Source organism: Hyperolius riggenbachi, chromosome 5 (assembly GCF_040937935.1).
Source record: "Hyperolius riggenbachi isolate aHypRig1 chromosome 5, aHypRig1.pri, whole genome shotgun sequence".
NCBI lineage: Eukaryota > Metazoa > Chordata > Amphibia > Anura > Hyperoliidae > Hyperolius > Hyperolius riggenbachi.
Window position 1 is genome coordinate 422,459,841 of NC_090650.1, and position 17,650 is coordinate 422,477,490.

At 44.1% G+C, this 17,650-nt stretch overlaps 1 protein-coding gene across 1 annotated transcript in view; it reads right to left on the bottom strand.

The window, feature by feature from the left end:
- Positions 1–15,056, bottom strand: part of LOC137519461 (uncharacterized) — a 200,065-nt gene extending 185,009 nt beyond the window's left edge. Inside the window, exons 1-3 of the mRNA XM_068238415.1 lie at positions 15,008–15,056; positions 4,798–4,854; positions 4,628–4,714 (exon numbers count right to left, since the gene is read on the bottom strand). Of these exons, the coding sequence (XP_068094516.1) occupies positions 4,628–4,714; positions 4,798–4,813 (103 nt within the window). The 5' untranslated portion in view covers positions 4,814–4,854; positions 15,008–15,056. The remainder of the gene's footprint in view (positions 1–4,627; positions 4,715–4,797; positions 4,855–15,007) is intronic.
- Between the last annotated feature and the right edge of the window lie 2,594 nt (positions 15,057–17,650).

The window sequence follows — 17,650 nt, forward strand, 5'->3', positions numbered from 1 at the left end:
GCATTTAGAAAAAAATAATTCTTAGCAAAATGTACCACCCAAAGAAAGCCTAATTGGTGGAAGAAAAACAAGATATAGATTAATTAATTAATTGTTATAAGTAGTGATAAAGTTATTGGCGAATGAATGGAGTTGAAAATTGCTTGGATGCATAAGGTGAAATACGACTGAAGGCTGAAGTGGTTAAGGAAAATATGAAAAATATCTCCTAGGAGATAACTCAGGATAAAAAGTTAATTGCATACGGCCCCTTGTCATAAAATGCATTTTAAACCCCCAGTAAACAAGAATATACTCAAAATAATTGTGATAGTACTTTTTCAAAAACAACTTTTGGGTATTTTTTTAATTGTAACATGCTGAAAAGTCATTTTGAAGAGAAGATGAAAATTATCTCCTAGCAGATAACTCGGGATAAAAAGTTAATTGCATATGGCCCTCCTAGGGCGAAATCTCAGAGAGTTAATTGAATAGGAGTTCAAGGCCCATATGCAGGGCCGGTTTAAACAACAATGGGGCCCCAGGGCAAAATAAACCTGGGGGGCCCCCAACAGATACCCCAAAACAAAAATCGGCATTAAGGGACCTTTTTTGCAGCTGGTATAGTCAGGGTGTGGAGCCACATTCTGGCTACCCCAGCCTGCATGGGGGACAAGGGGTTAAAAAGTTTCAGGAGGGGGGACCCCACATAATTTTTTTTTTAAATTCCCACACTCTAAACATACAAAAAAATTGGGAAAATAAGAAAAAATGCCAGGGATCTTCATGCAGCCATATTGCGGCTGTATAGCGATCCCTGGCCAAAGCGCTGCGGCTGCTTATGGACCCACAGGAAACCCCGTCAGGAAATGTATTGCTCTTTCTTTTGATGCATGTAAAATTACACTACCGTTAGGTTTGCTACTAAAAGTGACATTTACCGCATTTAAAAGTATACTTTTTTCCTTCGAAACTTTAACATTTCTCAAAAACTATAAAGTCTTTTTGAAAAATTGTTTTTTCCTCTTATTCCCAATGATCTTCTTAACATATCCTGCAAATTTAGGGTTTCTAGCATTTAAGGTAGATTTGCTATTAACCATTAAAGTCGGCAGGTTTTTAATTGTGTATTTTTTTTACTTTGAAACTTTAAAATCGATTTTCTCAAAAACTATAAGGTCGATTTGAAAAAAAAAATGTTTTCCTCTTGTAGCCACTGGGGGCCCCTACAAGCTGTGGGGCCCTGGGGCAATTGCCCCCTTTGCCTCTATGGTAGCGCCGGCCCTGCCCATATGCAATTAACTTTTTCTACCGAGTTTTCACCTAGGTGATATTTCACAACTTGTCCACACAATCCCTTTTGTTCTGCCCTAAAAATTAACTCTTCTTTTCCCTCTGCTTACACCTCCCTCACACAGGGCTTGATTCACAAAGCCGTGCAAACTGTTTAGTGCTAAACAGTTAGCACGTGAAGTGCCGTTCGCGGTCTTTTGCGCGCACAATGTGCCGCGATTCGCACTATGGCGGACTTTTGCGCGCGCAATTTGCCCACAGTCTTTGTAGGGTTGGTTTTGGTGGCCTGTACCATGAAATTCATTTGGAAGTCCAAGCTGCACTTTCGACAGAGGCAGTTCCAAGATTTAAAAAAGTGGGAACCTCTCAAATCCCGATGGGCTGCCGAGTCACCCTGAAACGTTATCAAATGGATTTAATAAATTGCTAAAACAAGTGGTCATATGCTTACATAAGAACTCTTGGCAACAGGCATATGTCAAAGGCAGCAGGCAGTGTACTGTGGTTTACAGACTGTCAACCAGCACGTCTCCGAAGAATAGATCCCAACTTGCCACTCTCCTTCCTGGTTGTCTAGAGCGCCCAGCATGTCTCCAGGCTCCGCCCTACACCTTTCATCACAAATGAGTCATCAGGGGAGGAGCCTGGAGACATGCTGGGCACTTTAGACAAACAGGAAGGAGAGTGATGAGATGGAATCTATCCTTAAGAGATGTGCTGGCTGACCGTAAACCGCAGCACACTGCTTGCTGCCTTTGCGATATGCCTGGTGCCAAGAGTTCTTATGTAGGCATATGACCACTTAGCAATTTATTAAAGTCTGATTTACACTATTGGAGGTTCTCTGTTGAGGTTTTAGATCCTGTGTCCTCCTCTATTGGTGATGTGATCACTGGTGGTTTTATATTTATCCAACCTCAGGCACTATGTGTGCGTTTTCCATTTGACTACGTTTCAGGGTGACTTGGCAGTCCATCAGGAAGTTTCCTGTAATGATAAGTGTCAGCAAGTAACAGAGTTCTGATTATTAGGTGATCTGCAGTATCACCTATAATGCAGATATATACCTGATTATATGGTGATCTGCAGAATCACCAATAAAACAAGTATACCAGCAGCTAATGTGATAGCAAGGATAGTGCTTGGTGCAACAGTAGTACTGATAGGTTTGGCTGTACCTCACCAAAGGAGCTGGAGGACACTAACAGTACAGAGCCCCTCACCAGCAGAGACAAGGGCCCTCTGGTGAGAGTAGAATGGTCAGACTAATAGAGTTGGCATCAGACAGACAGATAAGGTACAAAATCAGAAGGCAAAGACAAGAAGGTTTTAACAGGCAGAGTCGGCAGCAAGATCAGATGGGCAGAAGTACAGAATCACTGAGAGTAAGAATAGTCAGAACGAGCAAGAGTCATACACAGATAATAAACAGTATTCCGATTATAATTATAGCTGTCAAACAAATCCTATCACTGTGTGAAATCCCCGGTTTCCTCCCGGATCAAAGCACACCGGATCTATCTAAGGTCTGAGCACTAACACGAAGTATTTGCAACAGCAGACAAGTTGTGAGTGAATCAGCAAAGCTTAAGAAGCAGAGTAGACCCCTTCAGCACACCCACTCCCATCAACCAATGAGGAGCGGCGAGCATCTCCTCTGACGTCAGCCAACCGGTCTCATCTGTGCACGCACGCACGCGACAATGCAACCCTATGTGCTGCTGACAAACCCGTTCTCTGCGTGCTAGACGCCCGAGGCCCGGATAGATTGCTAGGCAGAGGGATGGAGGCAGCTGCAGTGGTATCGCTGTTCACCGCAGCTGTCTCTTCCATGTTTGTTACATTTCCGCTTTTATAAATCTTGGTACTGTCTCTTTCGAGAGCGCAGTGTGGACTTACAAATTCAGAACATTTCTGTGGATTGAGTGTGATCCCTCATGGCTGATGCATCCCATATTATCTACGTGAGACAATATTATCTATATAAGACGTTACTATCTTCACCTGGTGTTGAGAAAAGCAGTTATTATATTGGAATATCCTGTACCATGCAATTGTTATACATACAGGGGGCCGTGTCAAATCTGCACTGAAGCCAATGACTCTATAGCTAATCCATGGGTTAGTTCCGTTACTTTTGGACTCTCAGAGGCCTTTCGCTCTGGGGTGGTGCGTTAAATTTACCGTACCCGCAGCCTAATGAAAGTCTATGGGGGTAGTTTATACTACCCACGTTGCGGTACGCTGCACCGGAACTTCCCCATCCAATGCACAGACATACCTACATTAATGCTTCGGTCCTGCAGCAACCTGCGCCAATCTGCGTCGGACCAGAAGTCATGTAAGTCTTTGGCGATGCAGGGTTTCCCAAAATGTTGACGTTGCGACACGCATGTGTGGAGCATATTTTTACAATACGCTTATGCTCACTTCCATGTTTCTGAAACAGGAAGTGACAATCCAGCATCACTTCCTGTTTGGATCCTGGCCAGAAGGGGATTACCGCATACTAACGCCGTAATCCCTGAAGACCTGTTTTTGGCGGCGCAGCGCGCCAATACTCAGTCTGAAACCGGCCTCAGGGTAGGAGCACACTAGGCAGTGCAGACAGCCTTGCGTTTTTCTGCATTGTACGTTTCAAATTTATTGTGCGTTTTTGTATGTGTTTGTATTTTCAATTGTGTTTTTCATGCATTTGTGGTGCATTTGCATTTTGTGGTTTTCAATCATTTCCCTTTTGCAGTAGAGTAAAACACAGCATCATATTTATTTAGAAAAAAACAAAACCTCAAACTCTCCATTGAACAACATTACGTGCGATTCACATGCGTTTTTGGAAAATATGCAGCAAGTTGCGCATATTGAAAACCGCACATTGTAAAACGCTCACATGCACGTTTTTTCATGTGGCCCATAAACTTTAATTATGGGCAAAACTGCATGCGTTTTTGACGCTACTGATTCTGCCTAGTGTGCTCCTAGCCTCAGACTTCTAACGTGTTTGCAATTCAAAGTGTTCCCCTTCCTCACACAGGTTAAAAATAAATAGGATGAAAATAAATGTATTTTTTTGCTGCACCGCAACAATTTAATTACCGTTTTTCTGCTGTGCTCACACACACATGATTGACAAATCTAAGTGGCTGCCGAAATACAAAGAATGCTAACTTATTGAGATGAATGAGCAATTACATGGTGAGAACAAACAAGCCCCCTTGTATTTATCATGTTGTTATTTAATTATTGCAATTTATGAGATTGAAATGTACCGTGTTTTTCTTCCTTCGCTTCCATAAAATAATGCTGTCTGTATATAAACACATCAATTATTTAGCCAGAAACGAAGATTGCTTACCCAGAACGCTGGAGTAATTTCGGTGGACGGTGAAATTGACGACAGGTGACTTTCCAGCAAATTCCCATAGGTCGGATAAGTTCCTTCCTAACGAAAAATTATATATTTTCACAATCAACACAAAAATATCTGCAAACTCTTGTTTTTGGATAATATGGTACTATACTTACCTGTTCTGCCTGTCATCACGCATAAATAGATACACTCTGATTCATTGCTTTGACTTACTGAAGAAGAAAAATAAAAGTATATTTTATTGTTCATTAAAAGCAGCCTTATTCTTCACGTCGACCTGGCAGAGTTTAAATTACAGCTCTATATTTTGCTAATTGCATTAGCTTGTTTTGTTTTAGCTACACTGCAGAAAACTATAAAGAAAAGTTTTTTCTTTAGCACACTTTCTTCTGTTACTTAGAGGAATATAAAAGGATTGAAATTAGGACTGCTTTTGTTTGTTATTTTTGCACTACTGCCAGACATGGCCACTGCCTAAATTGTGTGGACAACAGAACCTCTGGGGCAGAGATGTGGGATGGGTTCTGCAGAGCTAAGTCCTGCCCCTGAGGAACACCAGTGATAGGGGCTGAGCAGCATCAAACTCCAACTGGAGTGAGAACCTCAGCCATGACACATTATATTATGGCAGGATAACTTTAAAGGACACCCAAGGTGAAAATAAATGAAATTAACAATTGTATCTATCCTCCTTCTCCTAAAAATTACTTAAGATATTCCACACTTTTATTTTATATTTAAATCTACTTTTTTAAGTTTTTACTTTATTGATTTTGCTCAATGACACATTCATCGAAGTATGCCAGAGCTAAAATCTATGAACTATTGACCCTGTTTATCTCTTTTCTGTTCTCAGAAGCCATTTTCTGCTAGGAAACTGTTTTATAGTTGTAATTTCTTATCAGTGAGGGTCACACTGTAGTCTGACCCAGTCCTGACTCAGGCAGGACCTGCCACTTACATACCTGATGTTTAACTCTTTCAGGCAGAGAAAGAAAAAAAGGAACACAGCCTAGTTATTTGTGTGCTATGCACTGTACATACACATGTCTATCTCATCATGTCACATGGCACCTCGGGTATCCTTTAACCACTTGCCGACCGCCCACAGCCCATGGGCGGCGGCAAAGTGGATGCCTTAAGGACCGCAATACGCCTTAGGGCGTTGCGTCCTTTTCCTATGCCGGGGGAGCGATCGCGTCATTGATGACGCGCGCTTCCCCCGGCAACTGGCTCCGCCCACCCGCCGTAACATCCCGCCGGCCATACGGAAGCGCCGGTGGGATGTTAACCCCGCGATCGCCGCTACAAAGTGTATAATACACTTTGTAATGTATACAAAGTGTATTATACAGGCTGCCTCCTGCCCTGGTGGTCCCAGTGTCGGAGGGACCACCAGGGCAGGCTGCAGCCACCCTAGTCTGCACCCAAACACACTGATCTGCCCCCCCCGCCCACTGATCGCCCACAGCACCCCTCAGACCCCCCCCCTGCCCACCCCCCAGACCCCTGTTTGCACCCAATCACCCCCCTAATAACCCATCAATCACTCCCTGTCACTATCTATCAACGCTATTTTTTTTAATCTCCCCCCCTGCCCCCTGCCCCCTCCTGATCACCCCCCCACCCCTCAGATTCTCCCCAGGACCCCCCCCCAGACCCCCCCCCCCTGTGTACTGTATGCATCTATCCCCCCTGATAACCTGTCAATCACCTGTCAATCACCCATCAATCACCCATCAATCACCCATCAATCACCCCCTGTCACTGCCACCCAACAATCAGCCCCTAACCTGCCCCTTGCGGGCAATCTGATCACCCACCCACACCAATAGATCGCCCGCAGATCCGACATCAGATCACCTCCCAAATCCATTGTTTACATCTATTCTCTCCTCTAAACACCCACTAATTACCCATCAATCACCCATCAATCACCCCCTATCACCACCTGTCACTTTTACCTATCAGATCAGACCCTAATCTGCCCCTTGCGGGCACCCAATCACCCGCCAACACGCTGAGATTGCCCTCTGACCCCCCCTTATCAATTCGCCAGTGCATTAATTACATCTGTTCTTCCCTGTAATAACCCACTGATCACCTGTCAATCACCTGCCAATCACTTATCACCCATCAATCACCCCCTGTCACCCCCTGTCACTGCCACCCATCAATCAGCCCCTAACCTGCCCCTTGCGGGCAATCTGATCACCCACCCACACCAATAGATCGCCCGCAGATCCGACATCAGATCACCTCCCAAATCCATTGTTTACATCTATTCTCTCCTCTAAACACCCACTAATTACCCATCAATCACCCCCTATCACCACCTGTCACTGTTACCTATCAGATCAGACCCTAATCTGCCCCTTGCGGGCACCCAATCACCCGCCCACACGCTCAGATTGCCCTCAGACCCCCCCTCCCCCCCTTATCAATTCGCCAGTGCATTAATTACATCTGGTCTTCCCTGTAATAATCCACTGATCACCTGTCAATCACCTGCCAATCACCTATCACCCATCAATCACCCCCTGTCACCCCCTGTCACTGCCACCCATCAATCAGCCCCTAACCTGCCCCTTGCGGGCAATTTGATCACCCACCCACACCAATAGATCGCCCACAGATCCGACATCAGATCACCTCCCAAATTCATTGTTTACATCTATTCTCTCCTCTAAACACCCACTAATTACCCATCAATCACCCCCTATCACCACCTGTCACTTTTACCTATCAGATCAGACCCTAATCTGCCCCTTGCGGGCACCCAATCACCCGCCAACATGCTCAGATTGCCCTCTGACCCCCCCTTATCAATTTGCCAGTGCATTAATTACATCTGTTCTTCCCTGTAATAACCCACTGATCACCTGTCAATCACCTGCCAATCACCTATCACCCATTAATCACCCCCTGTAACCCCCTGTCACTGCCACCCATCAATCAGCCCCTAACCTGCCCCTTGCGGGCAATTTGATCACCCACCCACACCAATAGATCGCCCGCAGATCCGACATCAGATCACCTCCCAAATCCATTGTTTACATCTATTCTCTCCTCTAAACACCCACTAATTACCCATCAATCACCCCCTATCACCACCTGTCACTTTTACCTATCAGATCAGACCCTAATCTGCCCCTTGCGGGCACCCAATCACCCGCCAACACGCTCAGATTGCCCTCTGACCCCCCCTTATCAATTCGCCAGTGCATTAATTACATCTGTTCTTCCCTGTAATAACCCACTGATCACCTGTCAATCACCTGCCAATCACCTATCACCCATCAATCACCCCCTGTCACTGCCACCCATCAATCAGCCCCTAACCTGCCCCTTGCGGGCAATCTGATCACCCACCCACACCATCCGATCGCCTGCAGACCCGCAGTCAGATCACCTCCCAAGTGCATTGCATCTGTTCTCTCCTCTAAACACCCACTAATTACCCATCAATCACCCCCTGTCACTGCTACCCATCAGATTAGACCCCCATCTGCCCCTAGGGCACCCAATCACCCGCCCACACCCTCAGACCCCAGCCCTGATCACCTCGCCATTGCATTACTTGCATCTAGTCCCCCCACTAATCACACCTTGAGACACCCATCAATCACCTCCTGTCACTACCTGTCACCCCCTAGCACACCTACCCATCAGATCAGGCCCTAATTTGCCCCGTGTGGGCTCCTGATCACTCGGCCAAACCCTCAGATCCCCCTCAGACCCCCTTCCGATCACCTCCCCAGTGCATTGAGTGCATCTATTTTCCCCTCTAATCACCCCCTGAGACACCCATCAATCACCTCCTGTCACCCCCCTAGCACTCCTATCCATCAGATCAGGCCCAATACAACCTGTCATCTAAAAGGCCACCCTGCTTATGACCGGTTCCACAAAATTCGGCCCCTCATAGACCACCTGTCATCAAAATTTGCAGATGCTTATACCCCTGAACAGTCATTTTGAGACATTTGGTTTCCAGACTACTCACGGTTTTGGGCCCGTAAAATGCCAGGGCGGTATAGGAACCCCACAAGTGACCCCATTTTAGAAAAAAGACACCCCAAGGTATTCTGTTAGGTGTATGACGAGTTCATAGAAGATTTTATTTTTTGTCAAAAGTTAGCGGAAATTGATTTTTATTGGGTTTTTTTCACAAAGTGTCATTTTTCACTAACTTGTGACTAAAAATAAAATCTTCGATGACCTCGCCATACACCTAATGGAATACCTTGGGGTGTCTTCTTTCTAAAATGGGGTCACTTGTGGGGTTCCTATACTGCCCTGGCATTTTAGGGGCCCTAAACCGTGAGGAGTAGTCTAGAAAACAAATGCCTCAAAATGACCTGTGAATAGGACGTTGGGCCCCTTAGCGCACCTAGGCTGCAAAAAAAGTGTCACACATGTGGTATCGCCGTACTCAGGAGAAGTAGTATAATGTGTTTTGGGGTGTATTTTTACACATACCCATGCTGGGTGGGAGAAATCTCTCTGTAAATGGACAATTGTGTGTAAAAAAAATCAAACAATTGTCATGTACAGAGATATTTCTCCCACCCAGCATGGGTATGTGTAAAAATACACCACAAAACACATTACACTACTTCTCCTGAGTACGGCGGTACCACATGTGTGGCACTTTTTTACACCCTAAGTGCGCTAAGGGGCCCAAAGTCCAATGAGTACCTTTAGGATTTCACAGGTCATTTTGCGACATTTAGTTTCAAGACTACTCCTCGCGGTTTAGGGCCCCTAAAATGCCAGGGCAGTATAGGAACCCCACAAATGACCCCATTCTAGAAAGGAGACACCCAAAGGTATTCCGTTAGGAGTATGGTGAGTTCATAGAAGATTTTATTTTTTGTCACAAGTTAGCGGAATATGACACTTTGTGAAGAAAAACAATTCAAATCAATTTCCGCTAACTTGTGGCAAAAAATAAAATCTTCTATGAACTCACCATACTCCTAACGGAATACCTTGGGGTGTCTTCTTTGTAAAATGGGGTCATTAGTGGGTTTCCTATACTGCCCTGGCATTTTAGGGGCCCTAAACCGTGAGGAGTAGTCTTGAAACAAAAATGACCTGTGAAATCCTAAAGGTACTCATTGGACTTTGGGCCCTTTAGCGCAGTTAGGGTGCAAAAAAGTGCCACACATGTGGTATTGCCGTACTCGGGAGAAGTAGTATAATGTGTTTTGGGGTGTATTTTTACACATACCCATGCTGGGTCGGAGAAATACCTCTGTAAATGACAATCTTTTGATTTTTTTACACACAATTGTCCATTTACAGAGTTATTTCTCCCACCCAGCATGGGTATGTGTAAAAATACACCCCAAAACACATTGTACTACTTCTCCCGAGTACGGCGATACCACATGTGTGGCACTTTTTTGTACCCTAACTGCGCTAAAGGGCCCAAAGTCCAATGAGTACCTTTAGGATTTCACAGGTCATTTTGAGAAATTTCGTTTCAAGACTACTCCTCACGGTTTAGGTCCCCTTAAATGCCAGGGCAGTATAGGAACCCCACAAATGACCCCATTTTAGAAAGAAGACACCCCAAGGTATTCCGTTAGTAGTATGGCGAGTTCATAGAAGATTTTATTTTTTGTCACAAGTTAGCGGAAATTGATTTTAATTGTGTTTTTTCACAAAGTGTCATTTTCCGCTAACTTTTGACAAAAAATAAAATCTTCTATGAACTCACCATACTCCTAACGGAATACCTTGGGGTGTCTTCTTTCTAAAATGGGGTCATTTGTGGGGTTCCTATACTGCCCTGGCATTTTAGGGGCCCTAAACCGTGAGGAGTAGTCTTGAAACGAAATTTCTCAAAATGACCTGTGAAATCCTAAAGGTACTCATTGGACTTTGGGCCCTTTAGCGCAGTTAGGGTGCAAAAAAGTGCCACACATGTGGTATTGCCGTACTCAGGAGAAGTAGTATAATGTGTTTTGTGGTGTATTTTTACACATACCCATGCTGAGTGGGAGAAAGATCTCTGTAAATGAACAATTGTGTGTAAAAAAAATTAACAAATTGTCATTTACAGAGATATTTCTCCCACCCAGCATGGGTATGTGTAAAAATACACCCCAAAACACATTATACTACTTCTCCTGAGTACGGCAATACCACATGTGTGGCACTTTTTTGCAGCCTAACTGCGCTAAGGGGTCCAAAGTCCAATGAGCACCTTTAGGCTTTACAGGGGTGCTTACAATTTAGCACCCCCCAAAATGTCAGGACAGTAAACACACCCCACAAATGACCCCATTTTGGAAAGTAGACCCTTCAAGGTATTCAGAGAGGGGCATGGTGAGTCCGTGGCAGATTTCATTTTTTTTTGTCGCAAGTTAGAAGAAATGAAAACTTTTTTTTTTTTTTTTTTTCTCACAAAGTGTCATTTTCCGCTTACTTGTGACAAAAAATAATATCTTCTATGAACTCACTATGCCTCTCAGTGAATACTTTGGGATGTCTTCTTTCCAAAATGGGGTCATTTGGGGGGTATTTATACTATCCTGGAATTCTAGCCCCTCATGAAACATGACAGGGGGTCAGAAAAGTCAGAGATGCTTGAAAATGGGAAAATTCACTTTTTGCACCATAGTTTGTAAACGCTATAACTTTTACCCAAACCAATAAATATACACTGAATGGGTTTTTTTTAATCAAAAACATGTTTGTCCACATTTTTCGCGCTGCATGTATACAGAAATTTTACTTTATTTGAAAAATGTCAGCACAGAAAGTTAAAAAAATCATTTTTTTGCCAAAATTCATGTCTTTTTTGATGAATATAATAAAAAGTAAAAATCGCAGGAGCAATCAAATAGCACCAAAAGAAAGCTTTATTAGTGACAAGAAAAGGAGCCAAAATTCATTTAGGTGGTAGGTTGTATGAGCGAGCAATAAACCGTGAAAGCTGCAGTGGTCTGAATGGAAAAAAAGTGGCCGGTCCTTAAGGGGTAGAAAGCCCTAGGTCCTCAAGTGGTTAAAGTGGACCCGAACTCTTGCAGAGCACACAGTCTTCTAATTGCTAAGAAATTTATTGCTGTGTGTTCTGTCTGTGCATTTAGGCAGATCAGCGTGTGTAATTAGCTCTATCAGCAGCTATGAATAAGAGTTCTGAGCTGTGTGCCGCAGCTCTCTGCTTATAAGTAAATACTGATGCTTAATCCTTTCTGCGCACCCTGGAATGTGAAGGAAGTTAAAACTTCAAGTTTTTTTAGGATTTTTATAAATTGTAATGGAAATTTTATTTTTTACTAAAGGTTATCATTCTGTGGCTCATCTTTTAAAGCAAAGAGAAAGTTCAGAGTTCAGTGCCAATTTAGAGGTGAGAGTTTGGATTTACCTAAATCATTAACTCATCAATCAATTTTTTGGTTACAAACTCTATTTCAAATGTAAACAAAACCACTTCCTCCAAGAGGAGAAAATTACTCACTGCACTCTACTCATAACAAAATCCGAGATAACTGCTTGAGGACCACAGGCTTACACCCCCTTAGTGATCAGGCACTTTTTACAATTCAGGCCATTGCAGCCTTAACAGTTCACTGCACAGCCATGCAACTTAGCACACAAATGAATCTTGCCTCCTTCTCTTGCCACCAACAGAGCTTTCTGTTGGTGACATCTGATTGCTGCTACGGTTAAAAAAAATTTATTAATTATTTTTTTTTTTATAAAAATGTCTATTTTTTTAAACTATCCCTCCCACCCTCTCTCCCCCAAGATCCAATCAGTGGGATCACCTCTCATAGGCATTGTGAGCCTCTCCTGGGGACAGCTCAGTGACAGAGCTGTCCCCCGTACAGCACTGCACTAGATCGCAACGCTGTACAAGTTATTCCAACATTTTTTCTTTTTTTTATTCACAGCCTGCCAGCTCCGATCGCGGAGCTCTGTAACTCAGCGGGGAAGCGTGATCCCCGCTAATCTCCACCCTCAGGACTTGACGACAATCAGCATTAGGCGGTCCTGGGGTAACCACTCTGCGGGCCGCCAATTGGCGTTAGGCGGTCTCAGAGTGGTTGATTATCTCTGAGTTGATAAAAAGGCTACAAAGTTAAAAAGGAATGACAGCAAACCCCTCTTCTCCCCCAATGGAATTCAACAGCAGGGCTAGACAGTAAACATGTGTAAAATAAATATTGTAGAAAAAGAGACAGGCAACAGTGAGTAAAGTATAGAGTCTGTGCCTGATCACAAATCAATTGTATCATAAACAGGAGAGTTGGTTTAATATGTTAGTTTAGTGTACAATGGAACTGTTTACATTAAAGCTGTAATGTATGTAATGTATGAAAATTGATTTTAATTTTTGTCCTTATGTTCCCTCTAAAATGCATAGAAATAAGGTAATTACTAAAAACAATACATCACCCACAAAAAGCCTATAAAACATTAAGTGTGATAGGTAGTGATAGAGTTATTGGCAAAGTAATCAGAGCTGCACTGAACTGGAAAAAAATGGTACTGGTGACCCTCCAGAAGCTTCTCTAATCCTTCTTGAGTCCACCGCTAATCACCGGGACACCCCTTCTTCATTTTGCCGTGCTGTCCATGAGCGAGTGCAGACGCACTGTGCAGGTGTACTGATTGCCCAGAGCTGGATGTGCATGAAAGGAAAAAGCAATGTACGAGCAGCTCCATACTACTGCATGGCATGGGCCATCACTGCTGCTGTGCTCGTTCATGGACAGGAACACAGCTGTGCAAACCCAGTTGCCAAACTCTAATGTTTACTTTATTTTTGCCTTCAGATAAACTTTAAAGGGAAGCTGAACCAACAAATGCATGAGAGGTGCCATTGTTGACTTGTTTTTTGACAATGTTACATGCCTGGCCTCTGCCAGTAGTATCTTTTAAACCACTGATCCATAACAAGTCTTTAGATTAGGTGTTATGGCTCCAGTCTTAAAAAGACTCTGTAATAAAAAAAAGATCCCCAGAGGGTACTCACCTTAGTAGGGGGAAGTCTCTGAATCCTATCGAGGCTTCCCCCGTACTCCTGTGTCCAACGGTGGTCTCGCTGCAGCTCAGAGCCCACTGAATACACAGCCGACAATTTGTCAGGCTGTGCAATATTTACCTTTCTCTGTTACAGCGGGGGCACTGTTGCGGCTCTCCGTGGTGTAAATAGCCGTTCTCAGTCAGGTCTGCTCTACTGCGCAGGAGACTTGCGCCTTCGCACTAGAGTGGACCCAACTGTGATCGGCTATTTCTGCCTATGTACGAGCGGAGAGCCACTACTGCGCCTGCGCTGGAGCCGGAAAGGGAAATATTTACATGCCTGCTGTTCGGAGGGGCACTGTGAGACCACTGTGGGACACAGGAGGATGGGGGAAGCCTCGATAGGATCCAGAGGCTTCTCCCTCCCGAGGTGAGTACCCCCAGGGGAATTTTTAAAGTTACAGATTCTCTTTAAGATACATGCCTACATCCAATTTTGATTGACCAATCCCTGACCAATTTTACCACCACCATGTAGTATGAGGGCCAATAGACTTTGAATACTGTGAACAGATTGTGTAGGTAAATTCTCATACTGTATGAAGGTGGTAAAATTGGCCAATGATCAGGCTCTCATCAGGCTCCTACCTTTGGAAAATTACTTACCCCAAGATCCAGCAGTGGCTTAACTAAAATGTATGGGGTTCCCCAGGGAATCTTTGATGGGGCTCCTCCAATGTTCTCACCTCTTCCCTTGCCTCCCCTTTGTGTTCTTCCTTGCCTTGGGGCCCATCCTACTGCGGTCATAATACAAGTGTGGCCAACATGGTCTTCACACCCATAACAAGTGTAGAGATGTCAGCCAACAGTTCAGGAACCCCTTCACACAGTACTACTTCCGGGTCGCTATGACCCGTAGTAGTACGGCTGCGCTGGCCTGGCGATGAGCTTCTTAATCATGCTCCTGTTTCCGGGCACTTTCTGAGCATGTGCGTGACGTCATGAGTGACGTCACGCTCATGCGCAGAGAGTGCCCGGCAACAGGTGCGCAATCAAAGATTGCCCAGCGCAGCCGTACTACTACGGGTCATAGCGACCCGGAAGTATTACAGCCCCATAGAGATTCGCTGGCGAACAGCGTGTTCGAACTAAACAAGTGTAGCCACAAAACAACTGATCTAAAGTTCAGTCCCCTGTATCGGAGGAGGGGAGGTTAGTATTTGGGGCCCCCACTGCTCTGGGGCCCCCTGCAGGGGCTGCTCCCCTCTAGTTATGTTCCTGACTGAACAATTTAGTTTTTTCATTTAGTAAAAATGATAGCATCACTTGAAAGGTGAAGAAATAATTGTGACCAAAGTACCACTCAATTCTTGTGCCTACCTGACACAATGGACGTAGATTTGAAGAGTTCTTTAAGTGAGCTAGTCGTATTACCAATTACGTCTAAAAGCAACAATGTATAATCTGGAGGAGAAATGAAAGAAATGTATTAGTAACAATATTTACTGAATAGAAATGAATAGTGTAGGTGTTCAAATTTGAAACATCATTCCAATTCACCTGAACACCACAGTTCAGCACCATTCAACACGGAACCCGCGGACAGGGTCAGGAGGCGGGTACTTACTTACTTGTGCCTCACGACGCATTTCACAAGACTCCGATACTTCCTCCTTCCAGAGTTGGAGAGAAGAAGTATGGAGTCGTATGAAATGCAGTGTGAAGTGCAAGTGAGTGAACTCCCTCTGACTATGTCAACAGGTTCAGTGCTGAAGTGTGGTGTTCCAGGGAGTTCAGACACCAACACTAGAAATTATTAAACTTACAAAACTAGACAAAGGCCTCGATTCATCAAGACTTATCAAATCAATTACTGACAGCTTGGTAAAATACCGAACTCGATAAGTTGATTTCAGGATTTATCAAAGTTATCAACAGCTGTTAGCGAGTGATGAGATAAAACGGAAGAAAGTGCAATTCAGGATAATGAAAGTGGGCGTGGTTTAGCGTTACATTTAGGATTAGTTGTCTCCTTCACTGCTCTGTCGTTATTCCTGTCAGATCATTGCTGACAGAGAAGATGGAGCCATTTGAAGTGGTTATGTATCAGCTGAGAGTGATTCAAAGGCGCAGAAGGACAAGAATAAGGTCTAGAACCATATCAGTTTGCAAGAGAATAGATTTATTTGCTATACCAGGACATCTGCATTTATCTTGAATCATCTTGTAAGAGAACACAGGCAGTGCCAGGGTTAACTAAATCGCTAGCTGCACTACATTTTTTCAGGCTCCTATCAAGCCGTAACTGGCCAAATTGTGGGATTGTCCCAAGCCACTCTCAGAATCCTGGTCCAGGTGTTAAGCCCTATTCAGAATGTTGCTATGTGGTGTTCAAAGGAATGCTCTTTTACCCACAATTCCACGGGAATCTTATGGCCTTGTGTTAAATTACCGCTGTAAAATGGAAATATCGACACGTTACCGAATTGTTATTGATATTTTATCGAAGTCACACCGAATGCGAAAAAAACCTTGATGAATACAACTAGATATTGATAAACTTCGAATTTAGTAATTTAACGAACTGGAAAAAGTTATCGCAAGGACAATGCCCTTCTGCGCCTTTGAATCACTCTCAGCTGATACATAACCACTTCAAATGGCTCCATCTTCTCTGCTGTGGTGAAAATTGCATAATGAATAAAATTAATTACAGTTTACAATATTCGTTTATAAATTATTTAGTCCGTGTTTGCCCAATTGTAAAATCTTTCCTCTCTCTGATTTGCATAATGAAATGTATCACTTGTGGTGACTTCTTTAGTTATACTACAGAATGTTCGTTACTGAGAGTTCTCTGCACAGAGGGAGGTGCTGGTTGCTTGGCAGTTGTAAAAAGCAGTTATTTCCCATAATGCAACAAGGTTTTCAGACAGGAAACTGTCAGGACCATGACCCTGACATCACACTGTAGGAGGGGTTTCACCACAATATCAGCCATACAGACCCCCTCCACAGCTCCCCTATGATCTATTTAATTTAGGCAAAGTAGCGGAACACTCACCTGTTAAGTCATTGGTCCTGTTGTTCAAGCAGTAGCAGTATCTCATGGGGAACTTTTGGTAATCGGCATATTTTAAGTTAGAAACTGCAAAGGAAATACAATGCAAATCAAAGAATTAAAGGAGGACTCTAGAGCAGAGCCGGGACAAGGTCCTCCAGCACCCAAGGCTGAGACACCAAAGTGCGCCCCTCCATCCCTGCCACCCCAGCCATCATACACTGATTGCTATTAGACTAAGAGGTGCCACAGGGCCCAAAACCTCCCCAACACCTTAATATCTAGTGATAGGGCTTGCAGTCACTGCCATGTATCCCCTTTTCTTATTTCTTTCTGCTTCAAACACAATTAGGAATGACAGCTGAATGAATTCTGCGCCCCCTCCTACATTGCGCCCTGAGGCTGGAGCCTCTCCAGCCTATGCCTCGGCCCGGCCCTGCTCTAGAGTGTGTGTCTCCTTAGTCATTAGTATTATTATTTTGTTTATAAAGCATCATCAACATATGACACATTTCTTCAACTGAAAAGATGGGGCCTAACTGGCTAAGCCGAGGATTGCAATTTGCGATCATTCAGCTCAGTATGGCTCAGCAATTCCGATGTCAGTATATGATTGTGTCACATCCTGTCTGCTAAGCTGCCATAATGTGCAGGGGACTGATAACTCCTACAGATACTGATTCAGATTCCATGGAATTGAAATGTCCGCAGTTCTGATCGGAAATTGGTTTTTCCAATCAGAATTCAGAAATCAGAAAACAGAATTCGGAATTCTGTGGAAATCCAATTTCCCTCAATTCGGTTATTTTAGCCCAATCACAGAACTCGGAAGGATTGTGTGAGAAAACGCGGAAAAGCCGCCGCGAGTATTCAGAGTAAGGCGGCTGATTCCACGTTCAACGTGGCAGCTTGCGCGCATGGGCCTGCATCCACTAGCCTGACGGAGCGCGGAGAAACCGCCG